Source organism: Colletotrichum fructicola (assembly GCF_000319635.2).
Source record: "Colletotrichum fructicola Nara gc5 chromosome Unknown KSG_Nara_v1_contig08, whole genome shotgun sequence".
Lineage (NCBI taxonomy): Eukaryota > Fungi > Ascomycota > Sordariomycetes > Glomerellales > Glomerellaceae > Colletotrichum > Colletotrichum fructicola.
Genome location: NW_027094058.1, coordinates 2,913,727 through 2,939,974, shown reverse-complemented (window position 1 = coordinate 2,939,974; position 26,248 = coordinate 2,913,727). Strand labels below are relative to the sequence as shown.

The 26,248-nt window shown below is 53.4% G+C and overlaps 10 protein-coding genes across 10 annotated transcripts; 4 read left to right on the top strand and 6 right to left on the bottom strand.

Annotated features, from left to right (window-relative positions):
• Positions 1 to 74: 74 nt before the first annotated feature.
• Positions 75 to 3,080, bottom strand: CGGC5_v013872 (NADH-ubiquinone oxidoreductase 40 kDa subunit; the record flags this gene model as incomplete). The annotated part of the gene is made up of 15 exons (XM_032025820.2): positions 75 to 301; positions 354 to 425; positions 486 to 603; positions 661 to 777; positions 840 to 1,008; positions 1,116 to 1,130; positions 1,529 to 1,623; positions 1,678 to 2,013; positions 2,065 to 2,223; positions 2,275 to 2,416; positions 2,470 to 2,561; positions 2,620 to 2,714; positions 2,767 to 2,829; positions 2,880 to 2,893; positions 2,953 to 3,080. The coding sequence occupies 15 exons, from the start codon at positions 3,078 to 3,080 to the stop codon at positions 75 to 77; spliced, it is 1,842 nt and encodes a 613-aa protein (XP_031877614.2).
• A 591-nt stretch (positions 3,081 to 3,671) lies between these two features.
• Positions 3,672 to 4,931, top strand: rpn9 (putative 26S proteasome regulatory subunit rpn9; the record flags this gene model as incomplete). The annotated part of the gene is made up of 3 exons (XM_032025819.1): positions 3,672 to 3,939; positions 3,997 to 4,232; positions 4,290 to 4,931. 3 exons carry the CDS (start codon positions 3,672 to 3,674, stop codon positions 4,929 to 4,931), a joined length of 1,146 nt encoding a protein of 381 aa, XP_031877615.1.
• A 255-nt stretch (positions 4,932 to 5,186) lies between these two features.
• Positions 5,187 to 7,218, bottom strand: GAA1 (GPI transamidase component GAA1; the record flags this gene model as incomplete). Its single annotated transcript, XM_032025818.1, has 4 exons — positions 5,187 to 5,666; positions 5,727 to 6,831; positions 6,891 to 7,140; positions 7,203 to 7,218. 4 exons carry the CDS (start codon positions 7,216 to 7,218, stop codon positions 5,187 to 5,189), a joined length of 1,851 nt encoding a protein of 616 aa, XP_031877613.1.
• A 706-nt stretch (positions 7,219 to 7,924) lies between these two features.
• RBD2 (Rhomboid protein 2) lies at positions 7,925 to 8,974 on the bottom strand (the record flags this gene model as incomplete). Its single annotated transcript, XM_032025817.1, has 5 exons — positions 7,925 to 8,136; positions 8,197 to 8,384; positions 8,457 to 8,538; positions 8,594 to 8,731; positions 8,794 to 8,974. 5 exons carry the CDS (start codon positions 8,972 to 8,974, stop codon positions 7,925 to 7,927), a joined length of 801 nt encoding a protein of 266 aa, XP_031877612.1.
• Positions 8,975 to 9,645: 671 nt separating this feature from the next.
• Positions 9,646 to 10,137, top strand: bud20 (Zinc finger protein bud20; the record flags this gene model as incomplete). Its single annotated transcript, XM_032025816.1, has 3 exons — positions 9,646 to 9,695; positions 9,750 to 9,929; positions 10,002 to 10,137. 3 exons carry the CDS (start codon positions 9,646 to 9,648, stop codon positions 10,135 to 10,137), a joined length of 366 nt encoding a protein of 121 aa, XP_031877611.1.
• An 88-nt stretch (positions 10,138 to 10,225) lies between these two features.
• DAM1 (DASH complex subunit DAM1) lies at positions 10,226 to 10,990 on the bottom strand (the record flags this gene model as incomplete). The annotated part of the gene is made up of 5 exons (XM_032025815.2): positions 10,226 to 10,444; positions 10,491 to 10,563; positions 10,620 to 10,671; positions 10,742 to 10,802; positions 10,862 to 10,990. The coding sequence occupies 5 exons, from the start codon at positions 10,988 to 10,990 to the stop codon at positions 10,226 to 10,228; spliced, it is 534 nt and encodes a 177-aa protein (XP_031877610.2).
• An 855-nt stretch (positions 10,991 to 11,845) lies between these two features.
• On the top strand, positions 11,846 to 15,028 carry CGGC5_v013866 (CRAL-TRIO domain-containing protein; the record flags this gene model as incomplete). The annotated part of the gene is made up of 11 exons (XM_066153000.1): positions 11,846 to 11,891; positions 12,165 to 12,172; positions 12,236 to 12,300; positions 12,360 to 12,438; positions 12,510 to 12,607; positions 12,730 to 12,831; positions 13,027 to 13,032; positions 13,092 to 14,226; positions 14,280 to 14,321; positions 14,374 to 14,473; positions 14,529 to 15,028. 11 exons carry the CDS (start codon positions 11,846 to 11,848, stop codon positions 15,026 to 15,028), a joined length of 2,181 nt encoding a protein of 726 aa, XP_066007666.1.
• A 168-nt stretch (positions 15,029 to 15,196) lies between these two features.
• hnt1 (Hit family protein 1) lies at positions 15,197 to 15,928 on the bottom strand (the record flags this gene model as incomplete). Its single annotated transcript, XM_032025813.1, has 6 exons — positions 15,197 to 15,304; positions 15,361 to 15,375; positions 15,433 to 15,525; positions 15,584 to 15,652; positions 15,716 to 15,798; positions 15,883 to 15,928. The coding sequence occupies 6 exons, from the start codon at positions 15,926 to 15,928 to the stop codon at positions 15,197 to 15,199; spliced, it is 414 nt and encodes a 137-aa protein (XP_031877608.1).
• Positions 15,929 to 16,888: 960 nt separating this feature from the next.
• mog1 (putative ran guanine nucleotide release factor) lies at positions 16,889 to 17,648 on the top strand (the record flags this gene model as incomplete). Its single annotated transcript, XM_032025812.1, has 3 exons — positions 16,889 to 16,965; positions 17,026 to 17,241; positions 17,357 to 17,648. The coding sequence occupies 3 exons, from the start codon at positions 16,889 to 16,891 to the stop codon at positions 17,646 to 17,648; spliced, it is 585 nt and encodes a 194-aa protein (XP_031877607.1).
• A 303-nt stretch (positions 17,649 to 17,951) lies between these two features.
• Positions 17,952 to 19,914, bottom strand: CGGC5_v013863 (HMG box-containing protein; the record flags this gene model as incomplete). Its single annotated transcript, XM_032025811.1, has 2 exons — positions 17,952 to 19,044; positions 19,097 to 19,914. 2 exons carry the CDS (start codon positions 19,912 to 19,914, stop codon positions 17,952 to 17,954), a joined length of 1,911 nt encoding a protein of 636 aa, XP_031877606.1.
• Positions 19,915 to 26,248: the final 6,334 nt, after the last annotated feature.

The following is a 26,248-nucleotide window of genomic DNA, read 5'->3' as shown; positions in this document are numbered from 1 at the left end:
CATCGGAGGGAACTGTTTGGTCTCTGTAATAAGAGCTCGTCCAAAGCCAAGAGAAAAGTGCTCCTCCTGCTTCTTCAACTAGCCTCATTCCTCCACTTCCAGTCTTTGCACTCAAAGTTGGCGTAGCAGTAAAACTCGTTGCTAAGACCTCTGCTATGTTTGGGCTCAAAAGTCGTGGTTTTAACGCCCAGTGCCTTGTAAACCTTGCTGACAAGACTCTCCATTCTCTCGCCTGTGCAGACAACTACTCGTCCCTTGGAAGTGGGGTTAGACTTCATCATCCACCGCACCGTCATGGCGGCTGCGCTATTGTCAGCGCTTCGGAGGCTCAGTAACGATTTAGGATTTCGTACCTTTCGTCTGGCAATCCTCGCTGAGAAACGGGGGGTCGCAAACGATGCGATCAATCGCGCCCTTCAGCTCAACTGGAGCATCGGGTATCAAAACACTATTCTTTCACAAATCTGTGGCCAAGAATGACGCACCTGGAAGCTTGAACGGCTGCTGGAAATCGTAAAAGACAAACTCGGGGAAAACGTTGAACCGCATGTCGTGCTCAAGGAGCAAAACCTTAGGCCGTCCCAGAGTGTGACCGCGGGCGTTCTGTTCCAAACTTTAGTTACGCGCCTGCAAAAGGGTTGCTGTCCCTGATAACCATACTAGCAAGTTCCGCAGCGCAACAAACACGCTGGGCGCAGACACAACGCCAATGGTCATGCCCTCGCCAGCACCCTCTAGGAGCTGGCCGGCGATCAGGTTTGCCGTCTCGTCGGAATACTGCGCCCCAGGAAGTCAGTACGTACGACATTGAGTGAAATGAGGACTTCAATGGTTCGTACCCAAAACTGTGACTCGTTCCAGTCTTCAGTGAAAGCCTCCATGGATAGAGGAGCACCGCCGGCAGCATTGGCCTCGGCTTGCGCCTTGAGTTTCTCAAACTTTTCCTGATGGGCATCTTTCTCGGCGTTGAACTCAGCCAGGGCCGCGAGAGCGTGAGAAGAGAGGGTGCTGTTGATTGATGTAAGTCAGTTTCTGCCATGGTTTTTCGAGGGGCGTTTCATTAGTGGGGGTGCGTTTGGAGAGAAAATTTCCGACGGTTCTAACAAACGACTTACAGAGGCTCGTCGTCACTGTCCATATTGAGTCTACGTCCAGTAAGGGATCCGCTTCTTCAGGTCAGTACGGCTCGACGGTCGACGAGAGCTATGTGGTGGATCAACTGAGCACTTGGATTTTGGTAATTGCAGCGCGAGGTAAACGGCAAAAAGAGGGTGGGGGACCCTATTTTGAGCGTCAAAACCCAGCACAGCAACCTCAACGAATCAGCTGGCACCGCCAACCTTTACGTGACGATTACCGCTACGAACAATCTCACGGCCGCAGTTAGACTTGCACTCTTAAATGACGTATTCAGACTGCACATGAATTCCTCGACTTTTGCAACTTGTCTAGCTGACTAATATTTACACTCTAAACGACTTGCTGGCCCAGAATCAATCCCTCCCCAAAAAATGGGATCCAGGCTTACTGGTCGTCAAGAACGTGCAGGTACTTGCGCTCCTCCTTCTTCTCCTTCTCTGTTGCTGGGGGGAGGTCGTAGAAGTTGCCGCTGCGGAATCCTTGCTGCAGCATAGTCAGTATCGGCCATCTCCAGATAAACCTCACACGCGGTCTTACCAGGTAGTGGTAGGTGAACTTGGCGATGTCACCGGGCTCAATGCCGAGGTCCTTGAACGTCTTTGCTGTCTCGTCGATTTCCTGGTCGATGAACTCACGCTCGATCTCGTCGGCGGACATGACGTCCCACCAAAGGAACTTGTTCAACAGACCGGCAACAGGCTGGAGGACCTTCTTCGGAACGTTGATGTGTCGGCGCTTCTTGAAGATTTCGCGGTCGACATACTCGGCAATTTCGGCCATGGAATAGTTCTTGGGACCGTAGAGCTCGAAAGTCTGGCCAGCGGTGCTGTCATCGTAGAGCATCAGCTCGAGAGCCTGACCTACGTCGATAGACTACAAGTGTCAGGGCCCGCGTTTCAACTAATATTCGTGTTTCAAACGTACGTGAACGGGCCAGAATCTCTCCTGCATGTTGTTGGCAGTGAACAGGTTCATAACGCTGGCAAGCTTAAGGAGAAGGTTGTCTTCGAAGCCGAAGATGGGTGCCGGTCTCACGATAGTCGTCTCGGGGTAAATGCTGCGGGCGACCTGCTCTCCGCGCGCCTATTGGACTGATTAGTCCATCACTTTTGTCTTGAGTATTCTGTGTCTAACCTTGGTGCGGTAGAACTCGGATGGGGAGTCCAGGCTGGCGCTGTGACTCGACATGTGAATATAGCGATCCACGTCGTACTTGGCAACAGCCTCAGCTATACGTTCGGTTCCCTCAACGTGAACATCCTCCAGCGAGAAGTTCCTGCGTGCGCTCTTAGCCATTGTCCCCGGTGCCCCTGCATACAGATAACCTACTTGGTGGGATAGTTTCGGCCGACCAGGTTGTAAACTACATCCGAATGTCTGACGCTCTCCTCGATTGACTGGGTGTTGTGGAGATCGTACTCCTGACGTAATGTTTAGCCATTGATCGCGATGAACCCCTCTGTTGTAGGGAGACCATACAATGAAGACGACTCTGCCCAGATCACCAGAGACCTTGAGATGCCGCTTGGCCATCTCCTCACGGAAGGGAATGACGACCGTACATCCCTGGCGGGCTATATTGGAGAGTCAGATGTGTTGCCATCGTCGAAGATATCCGCGACGTACCAAGTCTGTTCACGATGTACCGTCCAACTTGGCCCGTTGCGCCAAATACCGTCGCAGTGTGTCCTGTGATTCGTTTTTAGATAAAGTTCCGAGTCGAGCGAAGGAAAGCATACCGCCGAGGGAGTGTCTAGGAAGAACATGGTGTCAGCAGTACTCTTTGCCCGCGCAATTGAACCGTTCGCCTACCTTCCGCCCTGTGTTCGTAGGATAGGCTTGCCCGTCCGGGTGATGGCAACATCAGAAATGGGCTGCCTTCTCAGGACATTGTGCGCAACCTTCTGGGTTGACCGCACGGCGGTCGGAAAGGAGGCCATTGTCGGATATCGAGGCGGCAATGAATGAGTGCGATAGCCTCCCAATTGACTGCCACTTGAATGCTTTAGCGTAGCCGAAAGCTCCAAAGTCGCGAGCTTCATCCAGACCGGGGCGGCGGACAGGCGGGTCACGTGGATGCACGGACCAGATTTGGTCATAGGATCGGAAAAACGGCCATTGGCTGTAGCATGGATCCGGTCGGGACCGTACCTCACTTCGCGGCTTAGGTAAGGATTGTCAGTCCCAAAGCGTCCTGAGTAGCAAGAGTTGGTAGGTACCTTAGGTAGGCAGCACGTAGCTGACTGACCAGGCTGCTGGCTAGCCGCGTTATGTGCATCGTCCCTCCGCTCCGGAGCTTGCATCCATCACATACCAGCTGCTTTACAACTACACGAAGCTTCCGGCGTTTGGCACCACCAAAACAGACACCCGGTCTCTAGGCAGTAGCGCCTCTACCACATACCTACGAATCGAAACGAAACCGTGATCATCGCAATCAGCCTCGGTTGTGTCGTCGCCCCGGGCACTCGAAGCTCTCCCACCCCACCACACGAGCCTCAACCTCAACCTCCACCTCCACCTCCACGAAGATGAACGTTGACACAATTCCCGATTTCCTGGCGGAGCAGCGCGACGAGGCCCCCGAGGAGCTTCAGCACCTTGTTCTGGAGTTCGAGAACTACTGGGAGCGGAAGCTGTGGCACCAGCTTACTGATGCTCTGGGTCAGTTCTTTAGCCACCCAGGCAGCAAGGCCCAGCGGCTGTCCTTCTACAAGGTCTTCATCCTCAAGTTTGCGGATAAGATAAACCAGCTTAAGCTCGTTGATCTGGCTTTGAAGGCCGCCACGGAATGCAAGGGTAAGAAGCATTGGGACCTTGACCAGTGATGGTGGGACACTGACAAAGACGGCATAGACGACGAGGAGCGCCTCTCTTTCCTTCAGGGTGTTGCGAAGAAGGTCGATAGCGAGAACTCACAAGATGCTCTGGTGTACGCATCTGTCGCCGTTGCTAGAGTAAAGTTGAACTTGGAGGATATGGACGGCGCCAGGAAGGACCTCGATTCAGCCGAGAGAATACTGGACAGCTTCGATTCGGTCGAGACTATTGTTCACGCCGCCTTTTACGATGCGAATGCCAATTACTACCAGGTAGGAAAATTGTGGTATTATTGATCTCGGGCCGTTACTGACAGAAATTTCTCGTAGCGCAAGATGGACTTTGCCGCATACTACCGCAATGCCCTCCTATACCTTGCCTGCATCGACCTCAACTCTCTCACAGCTCAAGAGCGCCATAGACGGGCGCTGCACCTCAGCATCGCCGCCTTGGTATCCGACACCATCTACAACTTTGGCGAGCTTCTTCTGCACCCCATCCTCGATGCCCTCAAGGGAACCCAGGACTCGTGGTTCCGCGACCTGCTCTTCGCTTTCAACCGTGGCGACCTCCAGGGTTTCGAGGCTCTCTCTGTCAAGATGCGCTCAAAGGAACTCCTCAACGAGAATGCAGGCCACCTGCGCCAGAAGATCTACCTGGCTGCTCTGACAGAGGCCGTCTTCCGCCGCCCGCCCCACGACCGCGCTATGTCTTTCAGCACCATCGCTCAGGAGACTAAGGTTCGCCCTGACGAGATTGAACACTTGATCATGAAGGCCCTGAGCCTGGGTCTCTTGCGTGGAAACATTGACCAAGTGGATGAGGTTGCGCACATTACTTGGGTCCAGCCGAAGGTTCTTGACATGAAGCAGATTGCCAACATGCGCCAGCGGCTGCTTGACTGGGACTCTCAGGTTAACCAGCTGGGAAACTGGATCGAGACGGCCGGTGGCGATGTGTGGGCTGCTTAGGGAAGAGGAAAGATTACGGGCTGACCAAAAAGGCGTCTGTAATGTTGGTCGGTAGGAAAGACCAGTGTACACCACTAGAATTAGAGAGATGAAGAGAAACTGGCCCTTGATGGTGGGCCAAAATGATTCTGATGACAAACAAACAACAACGGCCTCCATGCCTCTGATATACAAGTCCTGATTTAATGGTTGCTCGAAAACATGCCCTCTTCTTATAACGCCTCACTGTTTTTTCTTGAATGCCAATGACTCGAATTAAGCCCTTTTTGCTGAGGACGCAGGGTTCCCGAGCACAATAACCGAACCCATCAGCCAAGCAGGCCACCACACGCCCCAGATTATGACAGGCGTGTACATGCCCCAAACGTCCCAACCGAAAGCCGCTTCTTTGAGGACCTCCCCAATGCTAATATTGAAGTAAGTCGAGACGGAGTACAGAGCTGCCGTAGGTGAGATAAGTTGAAGGAAAGCCGCGCAAGCCCACCGAACGGCAGGATGGTGCGGCCATGGGTGCATGAAGGAGAGTGGACTGGCCATAACCCCCACAAGAAAGGCCAGAGAGAAGTTAAGGGTGGCTAGAGCGGAGAGAAACATCCCCAACAAAAGTAGGGAGAAAGACTTGATGAGCTGGTATTGCTGAACCGTGGGGTTGTAGACGGATGTCATCAGCGAAGAGATGAGGAAGGGCAGAGCACAATTAGTGAGCGAAAAGACCGTGTACGCCCCAGCAAGCATCTGTTGCAGCTGTCAGAGAAAAGCAAAAGAATTCAGGATTCAGGATTGGTCGAAACTTACACTTGCGGGCATGTGGTTAAAGACGTACAGCGGAATCACGCCTAGGAACTGGCAGATGGCCACGACACCGAGTGGTAGGAACAGATCCCGCTCAACGGCTCTAGTGGGAAGCGTGTGTTTGTCTGTCTCCCGCAAAGCATCTTCGGAAGACTTATCATTCGCGGTGACTTCACATTCTGACTTGACCACAATGGGAGGCTGTTCTTGATGACCACTTTTCACCCACAGCGAAATGGCAGTGATTGTGAAGCTTGCTGCCAAGATCATGGCGCTAGGCAGATAGGTGCCGATGCTGACGAACCTCTCTTTATGCATGAGCAGATAGAAGAAGAAACTCTGATGGAGGTGTTCGAGAAGGTTGTTCAGACTCCGGAAAGTGCCTTCGATCGTACGGCCCATGCCCATCTCGTCATGCCATCCCTCACCGAAAGGCTGCAGTGTGACCGCATCGACGTGGTAAGGTATGAAGCTGCTGTGGGGGCCAGAGGCGTGTCCCAGGCCTTGATTCAGCATGCCTCGAAGCATAGTACGCAGACGGTCCTGGTACTTGTCCGAGTGCGTCCACATCTCTTGAATGGCGGTTCCCATACCCATCTGACCCCCGGCAATATTGACGACAGAGTTGATGAGATCTAGGTTTGGAAGCTGGCCGTTGATGCCGTCGTAAATGATGTGGATGGACTCGAATCGATGTTCCTGGGGATAATCAATGGCAATGGCGCCTTGGAGGGCGCCGGACTTGAGAGGCAGAGAGTTCACTCTGGCGGAGTCATGGGAGTCGTGGTAGGCGTCGACCCACGCTTGGGTTCCTGTTCTGCTGTCGGGGGGAACAACCAGGATAATGTCTTTGGACCATAGAGACCACCTCTTGAAGTACCGGGCCAGGGTCAATGCTAGCGGAATGCCATTTTGATTGAAGTGGCCATCGACCGTCCTCCAAGCTGCGACCAACACAATCGCTTCCGTCGCATCGCCACGTGGGGCTTGTAGGATGGCGTAAATGTTCTCGCCTGAGTAAATGTCGCCGGCCGACTCGTACGTGTAGTTTTGGCGACCGACTTTGAGACCGACGTTCTTCAGGATACTTTCGAGCTTGTCATTGATTCTAGATGGGGATGACCGTCAGCTTGTGGCTATGGGGTGCTTCAATGGGAGTGCACACACTCGTAGTTGGACCTGTCCCTGACCGAGTTGACCTCTTGCTTATACGCCCGCAGTACGTTCTGGTCGCTGCCTCCGAAATAGGTGTGTACCTGACCGGGAAGAAGCGCATTCTCGGAAATGTAGGTTCTTCGGGAGTAGTCGTTGAGCGGCAGGAGGAACAGCCAAGCAATACCACCGAGGATGCAGGCCAGAGAAATATAGGGCGGAAGCTTGAGGATGCGTGGATCGCGTCGCAACGAAAGGGCCGAAGCTATTAGGGACAAGTCAGAGCTGCTCGATGCTAGTCAGGGCCACGGCGGGTTGCATCCTCACATATCAGTCGTGACATGACGATTTCGTTCTGCGGCAGCTTCAACAAGCTGCGCAATCGCACAAATCTAATCGACCAGTCTGCGTGGTGATTCTTTTGAAGACAGTCGTCATCTCCAGGGGTTGTTGTTCGTACCTTGAGTCAGCTAAGGTAAGGTACCCACGCTACGAGTGGCTTACCTGTGCTGTAACTTCGCGACCCCAGAAATCGGCGCCCAAATATTCATTTATCCGAGCGCGTTGGCCAAGCTTACCTACCTACCCCTGATCAAATGGCCCGGGGGTATTGAGGCCCGAGAAACACAATTCGACGAATACGCAGGGATCGTCCAGGGTCCGGTCAAAAGGCCCCGTCAAAAAAATGTATAATTTAGCTTCTTTTACCTGTTGTATCCTCTACCATCGATGTTTGGTAGGCGTGCGGGATTCAGGTTTTGGCAAATAATTTACACACCCATGAAATATCTTATAATTCAGGCTTTCAGACTAACTCTACTTCAAGCACCTGGGGTTTTGTAAGTGCTGGTCTAAGCGCACCCCGAGAATGGGCGAGAACGAATCCCATTTTATAATATACTACAACGAGAAGCCCCCTGGCAGAGGGACCAGAATCAACACAATGATGTCCCCTTTTGCCCGTAACGTAACTCCAAACTCCTACCAAGACGCAATTCGTCTGCTTGGGGCAATAGATCGAATATATAGTACAGTCCGGCGTTCCTGTTTCAAGGACCGAGTCTCTGCGTGCTGCCCACCAGAGCAATGGGCGCGCTTGTACCGGGAGGGTGGCTGCTGGAGGGCAAGACACCGAAACGACCGTACGTCTTCTGGTCGACGCTTACGTAGTGAGGCAGACGTCCCAAGAGGTTCAGCTTCGACTCAACCCACCGCAATGCCTTCTCCGGTGGGCTCAGGAACTTAAGATATCCGAGACCAACTTAAGGCAGAATGTTAGTGTTCCGGAAAATGAGAAGGGTGGTTGCACGTCGTGACTCACAAAGATATCCAACCAAAACACCACATAGATGGCCTAGCAAACTCGTGCCGGGAACGAGCGCTGTAACGACCAGAACGAGGATCAATGGCGTTGTCCATGTAGGAATGGAGTGGGTCGCAATCGTCAAGTAAGGGTTCGTCTTGTATGTGCGGATAGCCTCCATTCCGAGAAGAAGAAAGACCCATACGCTGTGATGCGCCAGACATCAGTCTCCATTTCAAGGTTCCTACATTCATCAAGTCTTGGGTTCTCTTCCTCACCTAGCGCCCATAACACTAACATTGCCCTTGAAGAGAAATCGCTCGATCAGCACGTATACGACAGCCGGAATCGTTGAGAGCGCTGCCAACAGTTCAGTCACAGATGGATCGCAGGGATATTATGAGGAAGTTCGTACGGCCGATGAACAGCGCAATAGACGTCAGGGTACCGAACTCGGCCTCGAATCGCTCCAGTAACGGTGTCAAGGCGGCAAGGTTGAGGATGACATGGATGAAATTAACATGAACGAAGGGATATGTATTCATTCGGTACGCTATTGAGGAAGCCAGAATTAGCAATTCGGTCTTCGCAGAAGAGGATGCGAGAGGGGCTCACACGACGTGAAGGACAGCTGGTCTGGGATCAACGCGCCCCATTGCTTCACGTCCCAAGCCGGTTGTAAGCTGGCAGCCCATGCTGCCACAATTGCGAGCAACACGATGCGCGTAAAAAGAGGTAGCCGAAAGATATAGGACCGGGCCCTGAGAGTGCTGAAGGACGTCACGTTGGAGGCCATTGTTCCGCCTTCTTCGGATCCGACGACGGCAACAGTTCCGCGCGATCCTCAAGGGTTCCGCAGGCCAGTTCTGGTAGGGTTTTCCTTGATATATCCTCTGGGCGATCGCTTCGATGGAAAGTTGATGTCGGGCGACGCAGGAACCTCGAGTTGTGATCAAGCACGCTCGTGTCTGGCGGCGAGTGGGAAATTGAAGACAGCCTGTCGCATGCCCACTGCCCTCTCGGGCCTCTTCGGACGATCCTCCAAAAATGCCAGATAAGGACCAGAGTTCCAGACCGTTCGGCTTATCGCCACGTGATCTTATCCTACCAGCAACATTACACATGTCACATACCCGACCCAGGCTACTATCCCGGGACACTGACAATCTTGTATGTATCGGTACCTACCTTACCTTAACAGTGTACGTGACCTGGGTGCCCACTACCTGACCTACCTGAGGTACCTGGTGTGGTGCACCTGGCAGTCCCGTTCGCTTGATGGGTCCGGAGCCGACAGACATCCGGACCCCCGTAACCGGTGAAGCAACTTTTTTACAGTTGCTGCCAAAATTCTGCCCCGCCATTGCCATCTCGACCTACATTTTTGGGAATTCTGCCACCTTCAGCATCCCGAACGCGCCTGCGATCCTCGCTCTTCCAGCCAACTATCACTGATAAGCCAGCAAAATGGGCGTGGGAAACAAGCGGACATTGACCAAGACGCGGAGGAAGTTGAGGTAGGCCTGAAGACTTCGCATTGCATTCAGGGCGTTTCTGACAACCTGCCACAGAGACGTCGACCAGATCAAGGCCGACATGCTTTCTCCACGACATTTACGGCAATGGAAGGACACGAAGGCGCCTGAGGATCTCCCTGGCTTGGGTCAGCACTATTGCGTCGAATGCGCCAAATGGTTCGAAACCGAGATCAGCCTGGTCGGTCATCAGAAGGGAAAGCCTCATAAGCGCAGGTTCGTACCAAGTCGGCATCCGCTACATATTTGGTCCTCTTCGTATTGTCACACTGCTAACTATTCTTTAAGAGTCAAGCAGCTCAAGGAGGAGCCCTACACCCAGAAGGAAGCCGAGGCTGTCGTTGGTCTTCGAACGGATAACAAGGGCCCTAGCAAGGGCGGTCCGGAGAGGGCCATCGACCAGGAGGTTGAGATGGAGACCTGATCGTCTCCGCCCACACGTCTACCTGTGGCTTGAAAGTAGACAACTGAATGATACCCTTTCGCTATGACGAACTGAAATGGCCACTGTATCATCCCGTTCCCACTTCCCAGCACTCGACATCCTCTGCACTGACGCCAGTAGAATCCGGCGCGGTGTGCAAGCAGTACCTCAACTTGCATCGTATGCCATGGCGAAATCTCCATGGAACATACTCATCGGACACCACGGCCTCGGGCACGGGCCAGACCGCTAGGCCGGCCTCTTTGCGACTCGGCGGCTCCACGGCGTCCTCCTCTTGCGCCACGGGCTGAAGTGCCACGAGTACTTGGAGCCGGCACACGCGAGCCTCGTACTTCGGGTGTTTTCAATCTCGGGGTCGGCTTGGCGGATGCGGGAGGGTTGTCGACGAAAGAAACATCTGTGGTCCTGTTGGTAGGTTAGGAACTGTCCAGGGCGGTACTAGGGTAGCCTGGAAGAAATACATAAAGGTCATCTCGCCGTCATTTTCTGGCCCAGTGTCTGTTCGAGTGGGCGCTGTGCATACGAGACTCGTCAGTTCGCAATCCATGATCTGCAGATTCTGTGCGCTGAAAGCGAGGCGTACCTGAATGTGCGCCCGACTCCTCTTGCTGCCTTGCGCGTCGGAAAGATTCTGTTATGGGCCCCTTGTACCAACCTCAGCCACGCCTAAAAGCAAGAAAGCCGCTGGTTGGGGCACACGCACCTCTGGGTAGTCTACGCAGAAAGCGTTCATGTTGAGGCCGTACAGAAAGCTGGCAAAAGACTCGCTAAAGCGAGCCAAGCTCTCATGCATCAATTGGAAGTGCATCATGTTGGCTTCGAGGTCGGCCATGGCGTCGGACAGCTCAGCAAAAGCTGGCTCGAAAGTGTTCAGAGGGAAAGGTTCGCCTCCATGGACGCTTTCTCTGGCTGATTCCCTGAAAGATGATCTGGAGGAGGGGCGTAGCGGGGTCGTGGGACGCGACGTACGCGTTCGAGAGGTCGACCGCTTGCCGCTGGACTCGGGGTGGTCGGCCATGCTAGGAGGCGGTGTGATGTGGATACGGAGAGTATAGAGATTGCCGACAATGAAGTGTTCGTGGTAGGTGGCTATCTGCGCAGCGTCGGTATCAGTATTTTCGCGGCGTGGCTATTCACGCGGGAAGCTGTCGAATGGGTTTGGGGGGCATCAACTGAAGCGAGAATCAACATCAACAAACCTGGAATGATGCGAGTGGCCGTTGCGCACGGCTGTTGCTCCTGTCTCTGGCGGGGTTCAACCTGACAACCTAAGGTACCTTAGCCCCCCGCACCTAAGGTTGCCGGCCGGGACGAATCTACCACATCGTTGAGGGTGCCCCGGGCCCTGTAAGTTGGATCCCCAAAACTGCAGTTCTGCACGTGTTGGCGTGGAGGGGTCAACTACTGTACCTACCTAATCATAATAGGTACTCGACGGGGAGCAGAATTTTGTTCAATGTCACTGAATGACGCAGACCTCGGCACGTTACCTAGTAAGGCACTGTACCTTATTCGTCGCATGGACAGCTTGATAAGGTACGTCAGGTACCTGTATCCGTATTCCCCAGGTTCCCAGCCTGGGTGAGGTCGCGTGGGCGAGTCCAGTATCTGCAGGTGGAATGAGCTGTGCTGAGTGAGTCGCAACGGAAGTCAATAGCCAGCGGGCTTTTTCGCGCAACTTCGGTAGATGCGATACGAATGCCTTGAGCACTTCATTCATACGAATACGCAAAGTACGTCGTATTTCATCGCTCGGCTCCATTATTATCGTCTTAAACATCTGGATGGCAGTCAACAACACCGAAGGTACAGTGTAGGTAAGGTATGGAGGGCCAGGTAGATAGGGCGCTGCTTGTACCTACCTTACCTCTTTCGAAGCGTCTTCGCTCCTTCCCGTCACAGCCACCTTTTTTACAACCTGGAAAAGACAGGCACCTAATTACCCCTCCCCTCCCTTGCCCCAACACTTGCGCGCACACTTACTCACATCCGCGCTCATGGAGAAGCATTCGTCGTAGTCCACAGTTTCAGCATCACACCCGCCATCCACCGCGACACCTCCTGCTGATCTTTACAGCTGCCGTTCTCCAGACTGCCTAACTACTACCTACCCACATTAACGGAAGCTGTCCTGTCCTGCTGGTGCGTTTGAACTGAACCACTCACTTCCGGAACGCCCGGAGATTGAATAGCTACCGCAGCTTCTTGGTCGCCAGCAAGAGCATTCGATCCTTGCGACGGCGTCGTCGTCGTCGTCTTGGTCCACGTCTAAGCCTCCCCGTCCGTCCCTCCCTCCCCTCCATCCCCCCCTCCTTCTTCCCCTAACCCTGCCCTCCATTTGCTCCCGCCAGCTAGGTCTTCCGCCCGCATCATTCACGGCTCAGCATCACAGTCTGAGCGTCAGCTACCGCTCCGGCGCAAACTACCTTGCGGCGCTCGCTCTCTCTCCGTTACTTGCATACCACCTACCAACAACAACGAGGCCACTGTGTACTGTCCGTAACTGTCGGCCGTGTGCTTACCACATTGTCTGCTTAATATCGCTGCTGTTGTTGTCCGAGCCCACTTTAGGACCATCATCGACGCTCTGTTGTCCGCGGTTGTGGCCCTCAACAGCATCAGACAACCCACGAACATTGGTACTCTACTCTTCGGTGTCTCCCTCAAGTTCGCGTAAGTGCCTTTGTGACTCTCAGCTCATCCCATTGTGTCATTACGGCATTTCTCCCTCGCCTAGTCGCAGACGAGAACTGTCTTTAGCAACACTCCCTCGGTCTCACCTGGTTGGCTCTTTCACGTCGCCCTTTTGCAAGTGGCTTTCGTCTTCCACGCACCTCAAATTGGGATGACCCTGCTGACCGTGCCAAGTTCTGTGTCAGCTGCGCCAAATTAGGCCCGGGCATTAATAGACCTTCTCGACTGATGCTGGCCAGCTTGAAACCGCAATCCTCGGCTTTGCCTCGCATTATCACATTTCCACAAAGAGTCCTTACAACAACTTCGAGATACTACTTTGTGCCCTCGTCTTCGCACTTTGAACGACGCACCCTGGTTGAACTTCCCATTGGGCGAACCAACTGCAATCTCGTACCATCGAAGTTCAGGCGAGTCCGCACACACGGACTAGGACAGTCATCGGACCCCTCCAACTTGAAGCCTCCGCGCGTCTTGCTGCAGTCCCGCGTCGACTTCGTCGCACTCTCAATCGCCGTTTTCTTCATTTGCCTTGGGTTCGGCCTGCAATACCAGCAATCAGCACCTGGCGCCAGCACCAACACCGACCCCTTGAGCTCCGAAAGCCTGTCGCTGGAAACCATGGCGTCCGGCATGCCCCCAGGAAGACCGGGAAATCTTACCCCAGACCAGGAAGAGAAGTTGCGCAAGCTGTGGAACCTGATTCTGTCCTTGGGCGAAGACAATGCAACAGCAGACGGCGCGGCCGCAAGCACAGCCCCGAGTGAGACTTCGACTCCAGGCAAAAATGAGAAGCCCAAGAAGAAACGCGTCTCACTTTTCAATCGCAAAGACAAGAAAGAGGAAGGTGCTTCCTCAAGCACCGTCAGCAGCCACATCAAGGACGATGGAGAAGACAAGTATGGTCAGACGAAGCAATTCCTCGAGGCCCTGGCCAGTCAGAGTCCCGAGGCCCTGCGTGCCACAATATGGTCCATGGTCAAGCATGACCACCCAGATGCCCTGGCTCTGCGCTTTCTGAGGGCGCGGAAGTGGGATGTTGATAAGGCCTTCGTGATGATGATCTCGACCATGAATTGGAGATTGACTGAGATGAAGGTTGACGAGGAGATCATGAAAAACGGCGAGGCGGGTGCACTCGAAGCTTCCAAGAGTGCGGACGCAAACACCAAGAAGCTTGGCCAGGACTTCATGGCCCAGGCCCGATCCGGAAAGACATTTATCCATGGCATTGACAAAGCGGGACGACCAATTTGCATGGTGAGAGTCCGTATGCACCGACAAGGCGAGCAGTGCGAGGAGAGTCTTGAGAAGTACACAGTTTTCTTGATCGAGACCTGTCGCATGGTTTTGGCCCCCCCTATTGACACTGCGGTATGTGCTGCTCCAAGGCATGGACTGGATGATATGGTACTAAATTATTGCAGACAATTGTTTTTGACATGACTGGTTTCTCTATGGCCAATATGGTGGGTAGCATCACCAATATTAGCTGGCAGGTATGACTGACTATCATACCAGGATTATACACCAGTCAAATTCATGATCAAGTGCTTCGAGGCAAACTACCCTGAATCCCTAGGAGCTGTCCTAGTGCATAAAGCACCCTGGGTATTCCAAGGTTTGTTCACTCCGAGTCGTGAGTCCCAAAATCTGTGATAGTTAACAAAGGGTAGGTATCTGGAAGATCATCAAGGGCTGGCTAGATCCTGTTGTAGCCAGCAAGGTTCATTTTACCAATAACGTCAAAGAGATGGAAGAATTCATTCCCACGAGCCACATCCTCAAGGAACTCGACGGCCAGGAGGACTGGGACTACAAGTATGTCGAGCCGGTCGCTGGAGAGAACGATAAGATGAAGGACGCCGCCGCGCGGGATGCTCTCCTCGCCGGGAGAGAAGAGCTCATTTCTCAATATGAGGAAGCCACACTGCAATGGATCAAGGAGGCAGGAACTGACAAGGAGGCTGGTATCAAGGCGCAAAGGGATGAGCTTGCTCACAAGCTCAGGGACGATTACTGGAAGTTGGATCCTTACCTGCGCGCCAAGTGTGTTCTGGACCGAACCGGCGTCATCCGCGATGGTGGAAACGTCGAATTTTATCCGAAGACTGCACCCGCCGTACCGACTAATGGTGCTACCAATGTCGAGACATCAGCAGACGATGTAGATTAGAATGCGACGAGATCGGCACGAGTTTCATGAGGCTACACACGCGGTAGAGAGATCCAAAAGAAAACAAGCTGGTGGCGCCCGGAGGGTTGTTTGAATTACAGGGACCTAGACGTTCTTCCTGCTGCTATACATAGCAGGAGGGCTCGAATATACCACTTTTGAATGGGTTTACATCTTGGACTTAAGGTCCTCAAACAGCGCTTTGAGCTTATCCATATCGGTTGCCTGCTGAGGCCAACCGACACCCAGACCTTCGGCCTCGTTAGGCTTTGGAATCTAGCGAAGAAGAAGTCAGCGACGTATCCAAAAGAGAAGAACCGGAGGACAGTTACCATGTGGAAGTGAACCTGTATCGTGTCAGTCGTCGAGTATCGCGAGGGAGGCTGGGTAGAGTGTCAACTTACATGGTCGACCATCTGGTGAGCAATGCGACCATTGTTCTGGAGGACGTTGTAATCTTCGGCTCCGCTGGCGGCAACGAGTTTCTTGACGACAGGCTGGTGGCATGCTATTAGAAAACTGACGACTGCCAAAGAATTGTGAGGTAAGACATACGAGAATCTCCGAGAGGTGCTCGTCAGGGATATCAGCAAGCTTGGCACCGTGGTGCTTGGGAATGACGAGCTGTACAGATGTTAGTCAATGGTTTGAAAACATGATTTGCTGGAATTCGAAGCAACTACTCACAGCATGACCGCGACTAAGCGGGTTGATATCGAGAAAGGCCAATGTCTTGTCGCTCTCAAAGAGCTTGAAGCAGGGGATCTCGCCTGTATTGGGGAGTCAACATCATGATCACGTTGATACTGCGGGGGTTCGGAGATGTATTGGGATCAGGTACTCTGGTAACTTACCCTTGATAATCTTGCAAAAGATGCACGAAGCCAGGGTGGATGTCATGATGGGCAGAAAATTCTTGTCTGCAAAGGGGTGAGTGACAGATTTGTGGCAATAGCCTGGTCTCAGAGTGATTTGGGAGGCAGACGAGTTGAAGTTGGCAGATATGGACAATACCTTCGAGGGGTTGAGCTCAATACAGAGGAAGTACGCGAAGAGCGGGGGTACGGAAGCAGAGTGAAAAGAGTGGGTCGATTTGGGGAAAGGGTACTTAGAGTGAAAAAATGGTTGGAAATGTCGGAGTGGGACCTCCTATCGAACTCACCTCTTGCCTTTTACCAGATGTGACCGTTGGATGGCCCAACAGACTCCATTCCACCAATCTTTGGACACTTATCATCTGGAGCATCCAGGTTCGACTTTTGTTTTGCCATATTTTTGGATGCTCCGTTCAATTGCACTGGACCGTGCGATAGCAAACATATAACCAGCCTGGTCCTAATGCGCATGCAGCTACAGTTGTTGCGCAGAGGAGGAAAAGTCAGCCGATGCTTGAACATGCAGCCTTGAGGCTTACTGCGCAGCTTCCAGTGCTGCCCAGCCCGAAGCTCCGCAGCAGCTCGAATTGGCGACATGATCCCTGGCCGCTCCGTCGTCATACCCCTCCATCCCCCTCTCCGTTTTTCCAGCCACCCCACCTCGAATGAGGCAGAGTAAACTTGGACGAGCCTCGCTCGGCACCTGCAAAACCCCACGCAAGGCAGCCAGCTAGTGCCCGCCGTTCGCTCTTTGGTGGTAATCTAGTCACTGTCTGCTTCATTGTTCAACTCTGTGATACCCGAACAGTGCTTGTCAAATCAGCCTGTTCGTTTGCGCCTGACCCAGTGCCTGATTCGACCTCTGTAACTGTTCGACTTCGTCCTCGCAATCGTTGTCTGCGCTCTTCGACTTTTACATCACACTCTGACGGAGCTATTTTGCGACACCCATTACTAGCGACTTCACGTACGACTACGAAGCGACATGACCCGGTACAAGAGCACTCCCCTGTACGGCGGCGCCCTGGTCTGCGACTTGCCAGAGAAGTTTGCCGACGTGAGGTTCGTTCCGCTCCTATTGCGTCATTATGTAAGCTCAAAACTGACGAGGTCGTCCCGTAGCAAACTGCGCGAAGTTCCCGACAACCAGGAAGTCTGGATCGACCAGGATGGGTTCACCAGCATCATCTTTGACATTACTGAGCGCGTCGGTCCCGCCGGCAGCAGCGCCGAGATTGACGGTCGCGCCATGACAACGCATCTCGAGGAGCTTGTTGGCGAGGACATTGATACCGTCAAGGTCTGGAACACGACCGAGACATCCTTTTCACGACTTAGGTGGGTGGCTATCTTTGCCAGGCTCACATTTTCCGTTCGCTCTGCACGAAGATTCCCACTGGCGCTCCTCCCTATCACCACGGACGGCAGCTAACACGGTGACACCCCTGAGCAGCACCGAGGTCCCCGCGTACACCCTCATCGCGACGCAAACCCCAAAGTCCAAGTCCGGCTCCGCGGCCCCTGACTTTACTGCCATCATCCTCACCTTGCTACGCCTCGAGAAAGAATCCACCGACATTCTCATCACCATCAACGTGCCTCACATCAAGGGTGAGTACAACGAGGAGGACGTCGACCTGGAGCTGGGCAAGCAGGGCAAGCTTATTGGTGACGCCGTTGAGTATGCGGCGCGCATCTGGGAGACCTTCAAGGTCAAGGACTGGACTCTGTTCGCCGAGGTCTAGGGGCAAATATTTCTCTTTCTCTTTGCGAGCGCAAAGTTTGTGAACGGCCCGATGGCGGATGATACGAGCATATCTGCGCGGGATACCTGAACGAACGAACGAATGGGCGGAACGGTCTCTACATTGTCATTTTTGACGGGCGTTAATTGGACCCGGCGATTTGTATGCAAAGAATGTCAAATTGGGTATATGGTATGCCGTCCGGCCGGCTCTACCTGACGAACCCCAACGCATCACACAGCGGAATATATACCAACTTTGCTATCCTCACACTGCGTGTATTTGTGCCAAACCGCCGTCTGGTCAGAGCTTGATACTATTGAGGCGAGCTCCGACGTTATCGATACTCGCCTCCGCGCTTTCCGTCTCAGGGGTTGCACGATTGCTCCCACCTCGCTTCGCCCATCGATCGGCGATGATCTTCATGACCTCCTTTTGCGGGCTTTTAGGGTGCTCTCGCTTGACTATCTTCATCTGCTCTTTAAAGAATTGTTGGTATTCGGATGGCTTCGCCGCTGCTCGTGGCACGGGTTTTGTCTGCTTCAGCTGAGCCTTGCAGGAGCCGCATCGGTGGCGCTCCGGATTGATGCTTTTGGAGTGACGTTTGTATTCCAACCCACACTCGGCACACTCCCATATGTACTTGAAGTCGATTTCGTACGAGTGCTTGGTCGTGACCTCGATGCCCCTGTCTCCAAAGGTTTGCGAGCATTTGGCCGCCCAGATCTTGAATTCTTTGCCATGCGGATTGCCTGTGATGCCGTTGACCATGAAGTTTGCCAGATGACAGAACTCGTGGGCGACGACGTTGAGAAGACGGTTCTCGTCGTCGATAACCTTCTCGGCAAGCTCGATAGAGGCGTGGTGACGATGAGTAACGGACTGTTCGATGCCATCGGCTACTTTGCGAACAGTCTCCCGTCGCCAGTTCGCTCTACCAGCGGTGGTGTTGAGCTTGGCTGACCACTTAATCTGAACTCCTCCTGTGGATTCAGCCAGGGACTGTAGCTTGCCCTGCGTGATGTTGTCGTCAAGTTCACGCAAGAATGCCTGTGCCAAGTCGTGTTTCGTCTTCTCAAACGACTTCTTCGTTTCTTTCTGCTTCGCTGCTTCTGTTTTGTTCGTTTTGGCTTTTGCAGCGCTCTTCGTTGGGCTCTTCTGCGCGGGTGGCAGTATGAGCTTTTTCGGGGAGTGCTCCTCGTTCCATTCGTCAACAAACTCTTGGCTCCAGAACAGGTCCATGCTGGGTCCGTGGGGGGTCTTTGGGATGGCAGGAAGCTTCTTGGGGGAGAGCAAAGTTTTGCTAGTCAACTTGGGCGGTGTTGATGGCGGTGTTGCCTGCGGGGCGTCTCTGCTTTTGTTCTTCGTGTCTTGTTTCCTTGACCGTGTACTGTCACTGTAGTGCGTTAGTGGTGGTCGTCAAGGTTGAATGGGTTATGTAGGCCTACAGATCAAGGCGACGCAGGGAGTCGGTCACGTCGTCTGTCAAGTCGATCACATTCGACTTTGGCCATGTCTTTCCCCTGACCAAGGTTTTGTCGACACTGCTCTCCTTGCTTGAAGCTCCTCGCCGAGGTCTGTCGCCGCTGAAAGGCTTTGGTTTTAGCATCTCGGCATCTGGTGTGCTTCTGGACGCTAGAAGATCTTTTGCCTTTGAGCTGCCCTCCTCACTTCGAACCGCCCGGGGGCGACTTTTTGGAGCTGGCTCTTCTCGGTCAAATTGGGATGGCGTGTCGTCATCATCCTCAATCTCAGAGAGGGCGTCGTAAAAAAATTCTGAGATATCAGCCTCGGTGATCTCGGTCGCGTCATTGGTGCTATCTTCTGAGCATTCTTCCGTTGCCTCGACAAGGGGCTTCGCCGGTGATGTGACCTGGTCCCGAGCTCGCAGCTCACGCACCTTTACGCTAGTTGTTCTCTTCGTCTGTGTCTTGACCTCCAGCACGTTTTGTCCCTCGTTCGCTCGACAGGTCCCGAATCGCTTCAGAAGCGGGTTGTCCGATTGCTGGCCAAGCCTGCGACGCCGCGCTGTCGACGAGGGTTTCGAATTGTTCTGCTTCTGCTTCTTCAAATCGAGCTCATCTCCCTCACTTTTTCTTGGTTCGGTCGTTTTCCCGGTGCGTCTCGGAAGATCATAGCTGTCGATAACAGGCTCCTGTTGCGGTGTTTTCGCCTGGCGCTTGATCTGTTTACTCCTCTGGAAGATTACGTCCAGATCAGGGAACTCGTCTTCGCTGGACGAGGCAAAATAGGTACGTCCGTTCATGGCTAAGAGTTAGTTTCGTAGGACTCGGAATGAATTTCACATGCCGCCTGAGTCTCGGTAGAGTTAGCTTTGCACGAAATGGCTGCATAAGAGCCGCATGGTCGATCAGCGTGTGTCGTGGTTGCGAGGGGCAACCAGCTGTTCAAAACCGGCGGTGCCCCACCTGCTGGAAAAAGTCGTTGGAAACCACGCACGGTGTTGATGAGAACAGAGCTACAGCACGTGACTCTGGCGATGATTTATCGTTGTTAGTACCTAGTGTTTCGATGTCAAGCCAGACCTTGCGAGCTGCACGAAAAATGCGCCGACGAAGATTGCGATTGCAATTCTCGGTGAGAGTTAGCAAGCACGAGGAACAAGCAGACCGAGCACATCCCAATCAGCCCAACACAAGCCAGTCTCACCAGAACGATCTAACTATTTAATGCGGGATTGTTGCAGCAGCGTCTCTCATGTCGCTGGACCAACATAGGCTTCGTCTCAGTCTGTTCCTGACATCGACTTGGGGAAAACAGGCGGTTCGGACCAATATAGGGCGTGTTCGAGATCGAAGAGGGTTCTAGCCTCCAGGTAGATTGACAAGCTCCGGGACCCCTGCGAAGCTTGATGTGATACTGCACAGCCTTTCGGCTGGGAGCATCGCAGTTCTTCCACGGCCGGAGGGGACCTCAGGAACGCCCAGACTCGAAGGTTTCAGCTGATCCAAGGAGGGCGAAAGGAAAGACGTTGCCCAATCCCGCGACTCTCCGGCGTAAGCACTGTATAGTACGGATAGGACATCATTACTTTTGTAAAGGAGATCAGACGAAAGCAAAGCTGCTATGTCATCCAGACGATCGACACACACGGAAATTTGTAGTTCTCTCCCATAATTAAAGTACGAACGATTGCGCAGTTGCAGAAGTGGCAAGTCAGCATCGACACATAAGGTAAGCAAGGAGGCACTTAAATGAGGAATTCCAGCACGCGAACCCCTGGACTGATACCGATTTGTAGCAGGTGCAAGCCAGATCGTTCACGGGTCGTCCGGCTTCTGGGGAGGCACGGCCGCGCGCGGGAAGCACGTAGGATGGGCATGGTCTAGGGCGTTTGCGCACGAATTGCAAGGTCAAGACTCAAGAGAGCATGTTCTAGGTTTGGATGTTCAGCACATGGTCTAAACCCCCCCAAGTTGGACGAATGTCTCGATCAATGTCGACGCTTGGATACAAGACAGACTGATATAGGGCGGTCTTGTGTGGACAAAGGACAAGCAACGAGTGTCTCTCCCCGAAACAAGTCGCGTGGCTTGAAGGGCAAGCGGACAAAGGAATGCACGAATACCCCTGAGTAACGCCTTGCCCACCACCCAACTTGGCCATCAGCCGTTGTCGGATGCCCACAGGTCCGTAGCGACGGTCGACTTTGCTTTTCTAGTGCGACTTGTACCTACTATGTAATGGGAGGCCAGGACATAACCACAGTTCCATGCGTTGACCTGCAGCTCGACTGGGTTTGGGCCTCATTCACAGACTGGTTGACTGGGTCTTCGGCTCTTGCTGAAGGCGAAGTATTCGTACTGACTCAACCAGAAGGGAGGGAGAATGGCATGGGACGGGATGGAAGAATTGAGCGCATCGCGTCTGTCGATATGGGGCTATGATGTCAATTCGTCGAAGAGCAAGCGGAGCAGTAGCGGACGGAAGTGCCGTGAGAAGTCGATTCGCAGTCGGCAATGCTACCTCTTTGAACGGAGGTGGTATCAATCTCGGTTTTCGGTTTGATGCCGACGTTTTTCCAACAAGACGCGATGGACATTGGTCGCGGTACCCATCCGTCGTCCTAGGGGCTACTAGAACGGCGTGATCGAGATCAGGATTGAGCAGGCAGAATCCAGGGCGAAGTCTCGGGCGCAAAGTTGTATCGTAGAGCGGCTGGCGCTGGTAGCGGGGCACGCTAATTGGCAATGTGACAAGACTGAGGTGCAAGAGACGAGTGAGTGCCGTGCGAAAGGAGGAGTCAGCATGCAGCTACAGGTACTAGAGTGATATTTCTTACTGAAGTGGCGACTGACGAAGTGGGTGGGTGGACGTGTAGATGACGGCATCGTCCACTACAACCGTTCAGCGTCTTCGCTGACATCTGGCACCAGGTGCACTCAGAAAAGAAATGACAGACATTGGGAGGGGCCGACGCTAAGGCAGCTCAGCGCTCTGGTCCACGCTGGTTGACTCGTTCGGAGCCGGTACCTGCATCCGACAACGCATCCCCCCCAAGTGGGCTCACTTTTGATTAGCCCTCCAACCCCTCCTCGGTGCTGTGCTTCTTCGTTTCTCCGCCCATGGAATTTGCCCCAAGCTGACGGATAGAGCCCTCGAAATCTCCGGACCCCAGCCAGCGAAGCTTCGATACAGTGGATGCTGCACTTATTTGTCTCCTCGTGCTGTGCCCTGCCTCGCGAAGGGATCGCAGGTCTTCTGGAAATAAATAATGGGTCATCATAGAAGACAACACAAGTTGCTTTGTTGAAGGCGGGGCGAACGAGGGGCGGAGATGGCTGCCAAGCGGCCTCAGCCAACCATCAATCGTCTGACGGTCCGCCGTGTCTGTGGTTGGTGCTGTGAATTCTATAATCTGTGTTTCCTTTGACCGCGTTGCCCACTCACACACTAGACGGTCACTACTTCTAGTGCATAGTAGTGATCGGCCGAAATACTGTCAGTTAGGTAGGTAGTTGTGTTCCAAGATAGGTAGATCAGGATGTCCAGGTGCCAAGACGAGAGTACGAATACTATTCGAGTTCAAATCTGGATGGTGGCGAAGCGAACCACGACACGAGCTGCAGGCGCGAGCAGCAGGGCGCACAATCCGAGCGATGCAAGCCGGAACAACGAACGAGCTCGTGTCCGTGAAGAGTGTTGGGCCTGCGAAGCCACATACAACATACACATCAGATGTCCTCCAGAAAATGGAAGACGGATACCCACGCTGATTCGCTGTCAACAACTATTAGTGGCTGGTCTTTACCAAAACCTGCTTTTTCTTGTCTGCGAGGCTCCCACCATCTATTAAGCTGTACCGTGACGATTACGTCTGACCTTGCGCTCGGGCATGTTAATCATTTGTGCTGAATTCAACCATATCTCCGATTGCGAGTTGCAGCTGGCAGTTGCTCAGACGAAGGGTCATAACCGGAACGATCCAACTCAATTGCGTATCGAAGACCGAAAAGCCGGGTGTTTTGAGCCCAATCTTGTGTATACTGTATACCAGGTCTGATAGGACCAAACACCACAGACGTGCGGCTCATGTCGTAGTGCGTGCGGTGCATGCTTTTCAACGCGCGATGTGTTGAGACGGGATGCAAGGGAAGCCATGTTAGTACACGTCCGATTTCAACGGCCTGTGACTTTCTTGCTTGTTGTCTTAACTCTGGAGAGTTGATCCAAATTGGCCGTCCTGTTTTCTCAATCTCGGGGGCTGGGGGTAGGCTGAAATGGGCTGACATGAAGTTGAGGTGAATCGAGCCGAGGCGAAGTGAAGCAATCGTCTCGCCTTGACCTGACGGTGTCCTGCCCGAAGAATAGCGAGAATTTCGGTATGGCTGTATATGCACGGAAGGCGACGGGAGGTGTCTGGGACGGGATAGGTACTGGGATACATGCTCTGAAGCGGCGTGCAACGCTCCAGCACAGAACCAAGGATCAAACGCCAAACACCAGACGCACCCGCGACGAGACGAACCCTCTCTTCCTACAGCGGTAGACAATCGCCAAACGTCCAGGTCGCAAGTTGGAGATGACCTTGGCGTGATCCTGGTCCAGCAAGTACCGGAACGTCCGGCCTCATGCTGAGGAACCCAGGCACCTCCCCTGATTCCCCTTGCCATGGATCTCGTCCTCCGCCGTGCGTGCCTACTAGTTCCAAGTTCCAAGACAGTGACATGTTGTGTCAGCGGCCAATGAACAGGACTAGACGCAATGCGATTGGAAAAGACGCACTGTGAAGCAGTGATCCTTGGACCACGACCGCGGCACCGTGGCGAGGGGCCTCTTGCTGTGCCTTTGCCCGTCCAGATGCCATTTGGCAGATGGTCAGAACTCAGATAACAAACGCTGAATCTCTACCAGCTGGCAAGGCCAAGCCTCGCTGGCGACGCGTTGTGTCCCTATCGGTGAAATACGGATATACACCTGGCTGGCCGAATGCTTCAAGACGTAACAAGATCAACTCAGCCACAGGCAGACAAATGCGACAGCACCAGCGGAGGTCAACCTAGCTAGTCACGCGCGTTCAGGACGATGACAGGAAAGAGTCAAAAATGTAGCAAGGGAAACCAATAGCGCAGAACAGGGCTAGAGTGCAGAGGAAAAAAAGGCAAAAAGTCATGTCCGAGTCGGTCCAAGGAATGTTCGAGACTGGAGGGGGTTGATGTGTTGCCAGACGAGTTCATGAGCAACGACGACCACATAATGGGTGCTGGCACTTGGCTCGCCTGACAATGAAGGTACCGCAGTAACGTGCCTGTGGGCCTTTCCGCAGACAGTTTGCTTTGTGACTGCATACCTACTTACTACTGTGCCTTCAATCTCTGCCTTAAGGTAAGTAGGTATGTAGTAAGTAGGCACTGGGCACGCATACTGCATAGTAAGGTACCTTAGGTAGTGTACCTAGGTAGGTACTTACTGCATGAGGTACCTAGTGTAGTGAGCCGGTGGGGCTGTGCCAAAAAAAGCCAATGGTGCCTCCCATCGTTCCAGTTCCTCCAGGCTTTGCTGCCCTGTCATCCCCCTGTCCAGGTCCGAGGCATCCCGTCCCTGCTTTGGCACTGGCGCTGCCAGTCCAAACCCAATGGCTCCCTGAGATGCTTTTCGTTTCCTAGTCGAGGACGGTGAGTGCTTGAATGTGATTCTGCGCAGCAGAATTGGCATGCAATTCAACACTTGCGAGTGGGAGATGACGAACAATCCCCGGGCTTGGGTGGTTGATATTTTCTCAACTACCTCAGCCAGAATCAACTTATCTAGATAGTACCGAGTGAGTGCATTTTGGCGGATGACGCACTTCATCATAAAGTCATATCTTCCAATTCGCGTCTCGACTCACCTCAGTAAGGCATCCATGGACCGGTAAGCATGTATACAGTGTGCGATTGGAATAACCCCACTGAGAAGCGCGACACGCTGTCAGTCCCCCGTCCCTTGCCCAGCTGGACCTGATTTTTGAAGTTTGGACTTATACTGTGTACATAGGTACTCAAGTGATAGTAATATATCTACCTAGGTACGGATACTGCAGAGTAGGCAAGTAGGTATGGCCAGTCAGCGTTCAGGCACGCGTCGCACTGCCACTGTCCCATCGACAGAACGTCCGAAGACCCCGGTACTCTTTCAGACGTGCCCCACCTGTGCTGTGGGCATTCCTCCTGGGCTTATCCTTGGACAGGATCGGCTTTCTGCGACTCCATCCCGCCTCCCCGAACATGGACTCCAGTGTGGGCGAGATTATGATTCCGGCCCACGCTTGTTGCTGCTGCCGTTGCCGCCTGCGCTGCCATCCCTGTCTTGCCAGCTGCAAACCGTGTCTCCTTTTTTCGTTGTAAGCAGGAGACTACCTACCCAGTGAGAAACAGCGACGCGGGACAAAAAAAAAAAAAAAAAAAAAGGGAGAAAAAAAAGGAGGCACGCTGTGCGCCTTCTGCTGCTCCATGTCCCTCCCCTCAGCGTAGCACCCATTCTCTACTGACCCAGCCTCCTCAAGCACCGTCATTGGTGAAGCATCCATCCTCTCCTGGCCCTCTGCTTTTTACCATCTCATTTTCCGTATCGCCCCCCCCCCCCCCCCCCCCCCCCCCCCACCCCCCCTTCTTCTACGTATGCTATTTTCCAATCCCTCCCTTAGCGCCCACAGTTTGTATCTCAACCCCTTTTGTGGCATAGTGGCGTGCGCGTGCTTGTGTAAACCTAAGGTACCTCGCCGTGCCTACCTTACCTTCTTAGCTCCTGCTGCTACTACTGCTCCTGCTGAGGTACCTGGCCGCGCCGCACTTCCCAACTCACACCTTCCAACCGGTTCGCACTTTCCATCCAGCCTGCGTTCCGTCACCCCTTTCTTCCCTCTCGACAACTTCCACCTTAATTCACCACGCTCGTTCTGAGACGGCTGAGGAGGCAGTCGCGACAATAGGAAAACAAACCAAAACAAAACCTCGATTCGCGTCTTGTCAATCGCTTCACCTCTCTACTTCTCTTTGGCAGAGTCGGCCAAGCGTTCTGCCCTTCGACGCAATACACACGCATACCTTTCTACGCTGGCTCCCAACCCCCTTTGTTACTTCCCACCAACCATCACCAAG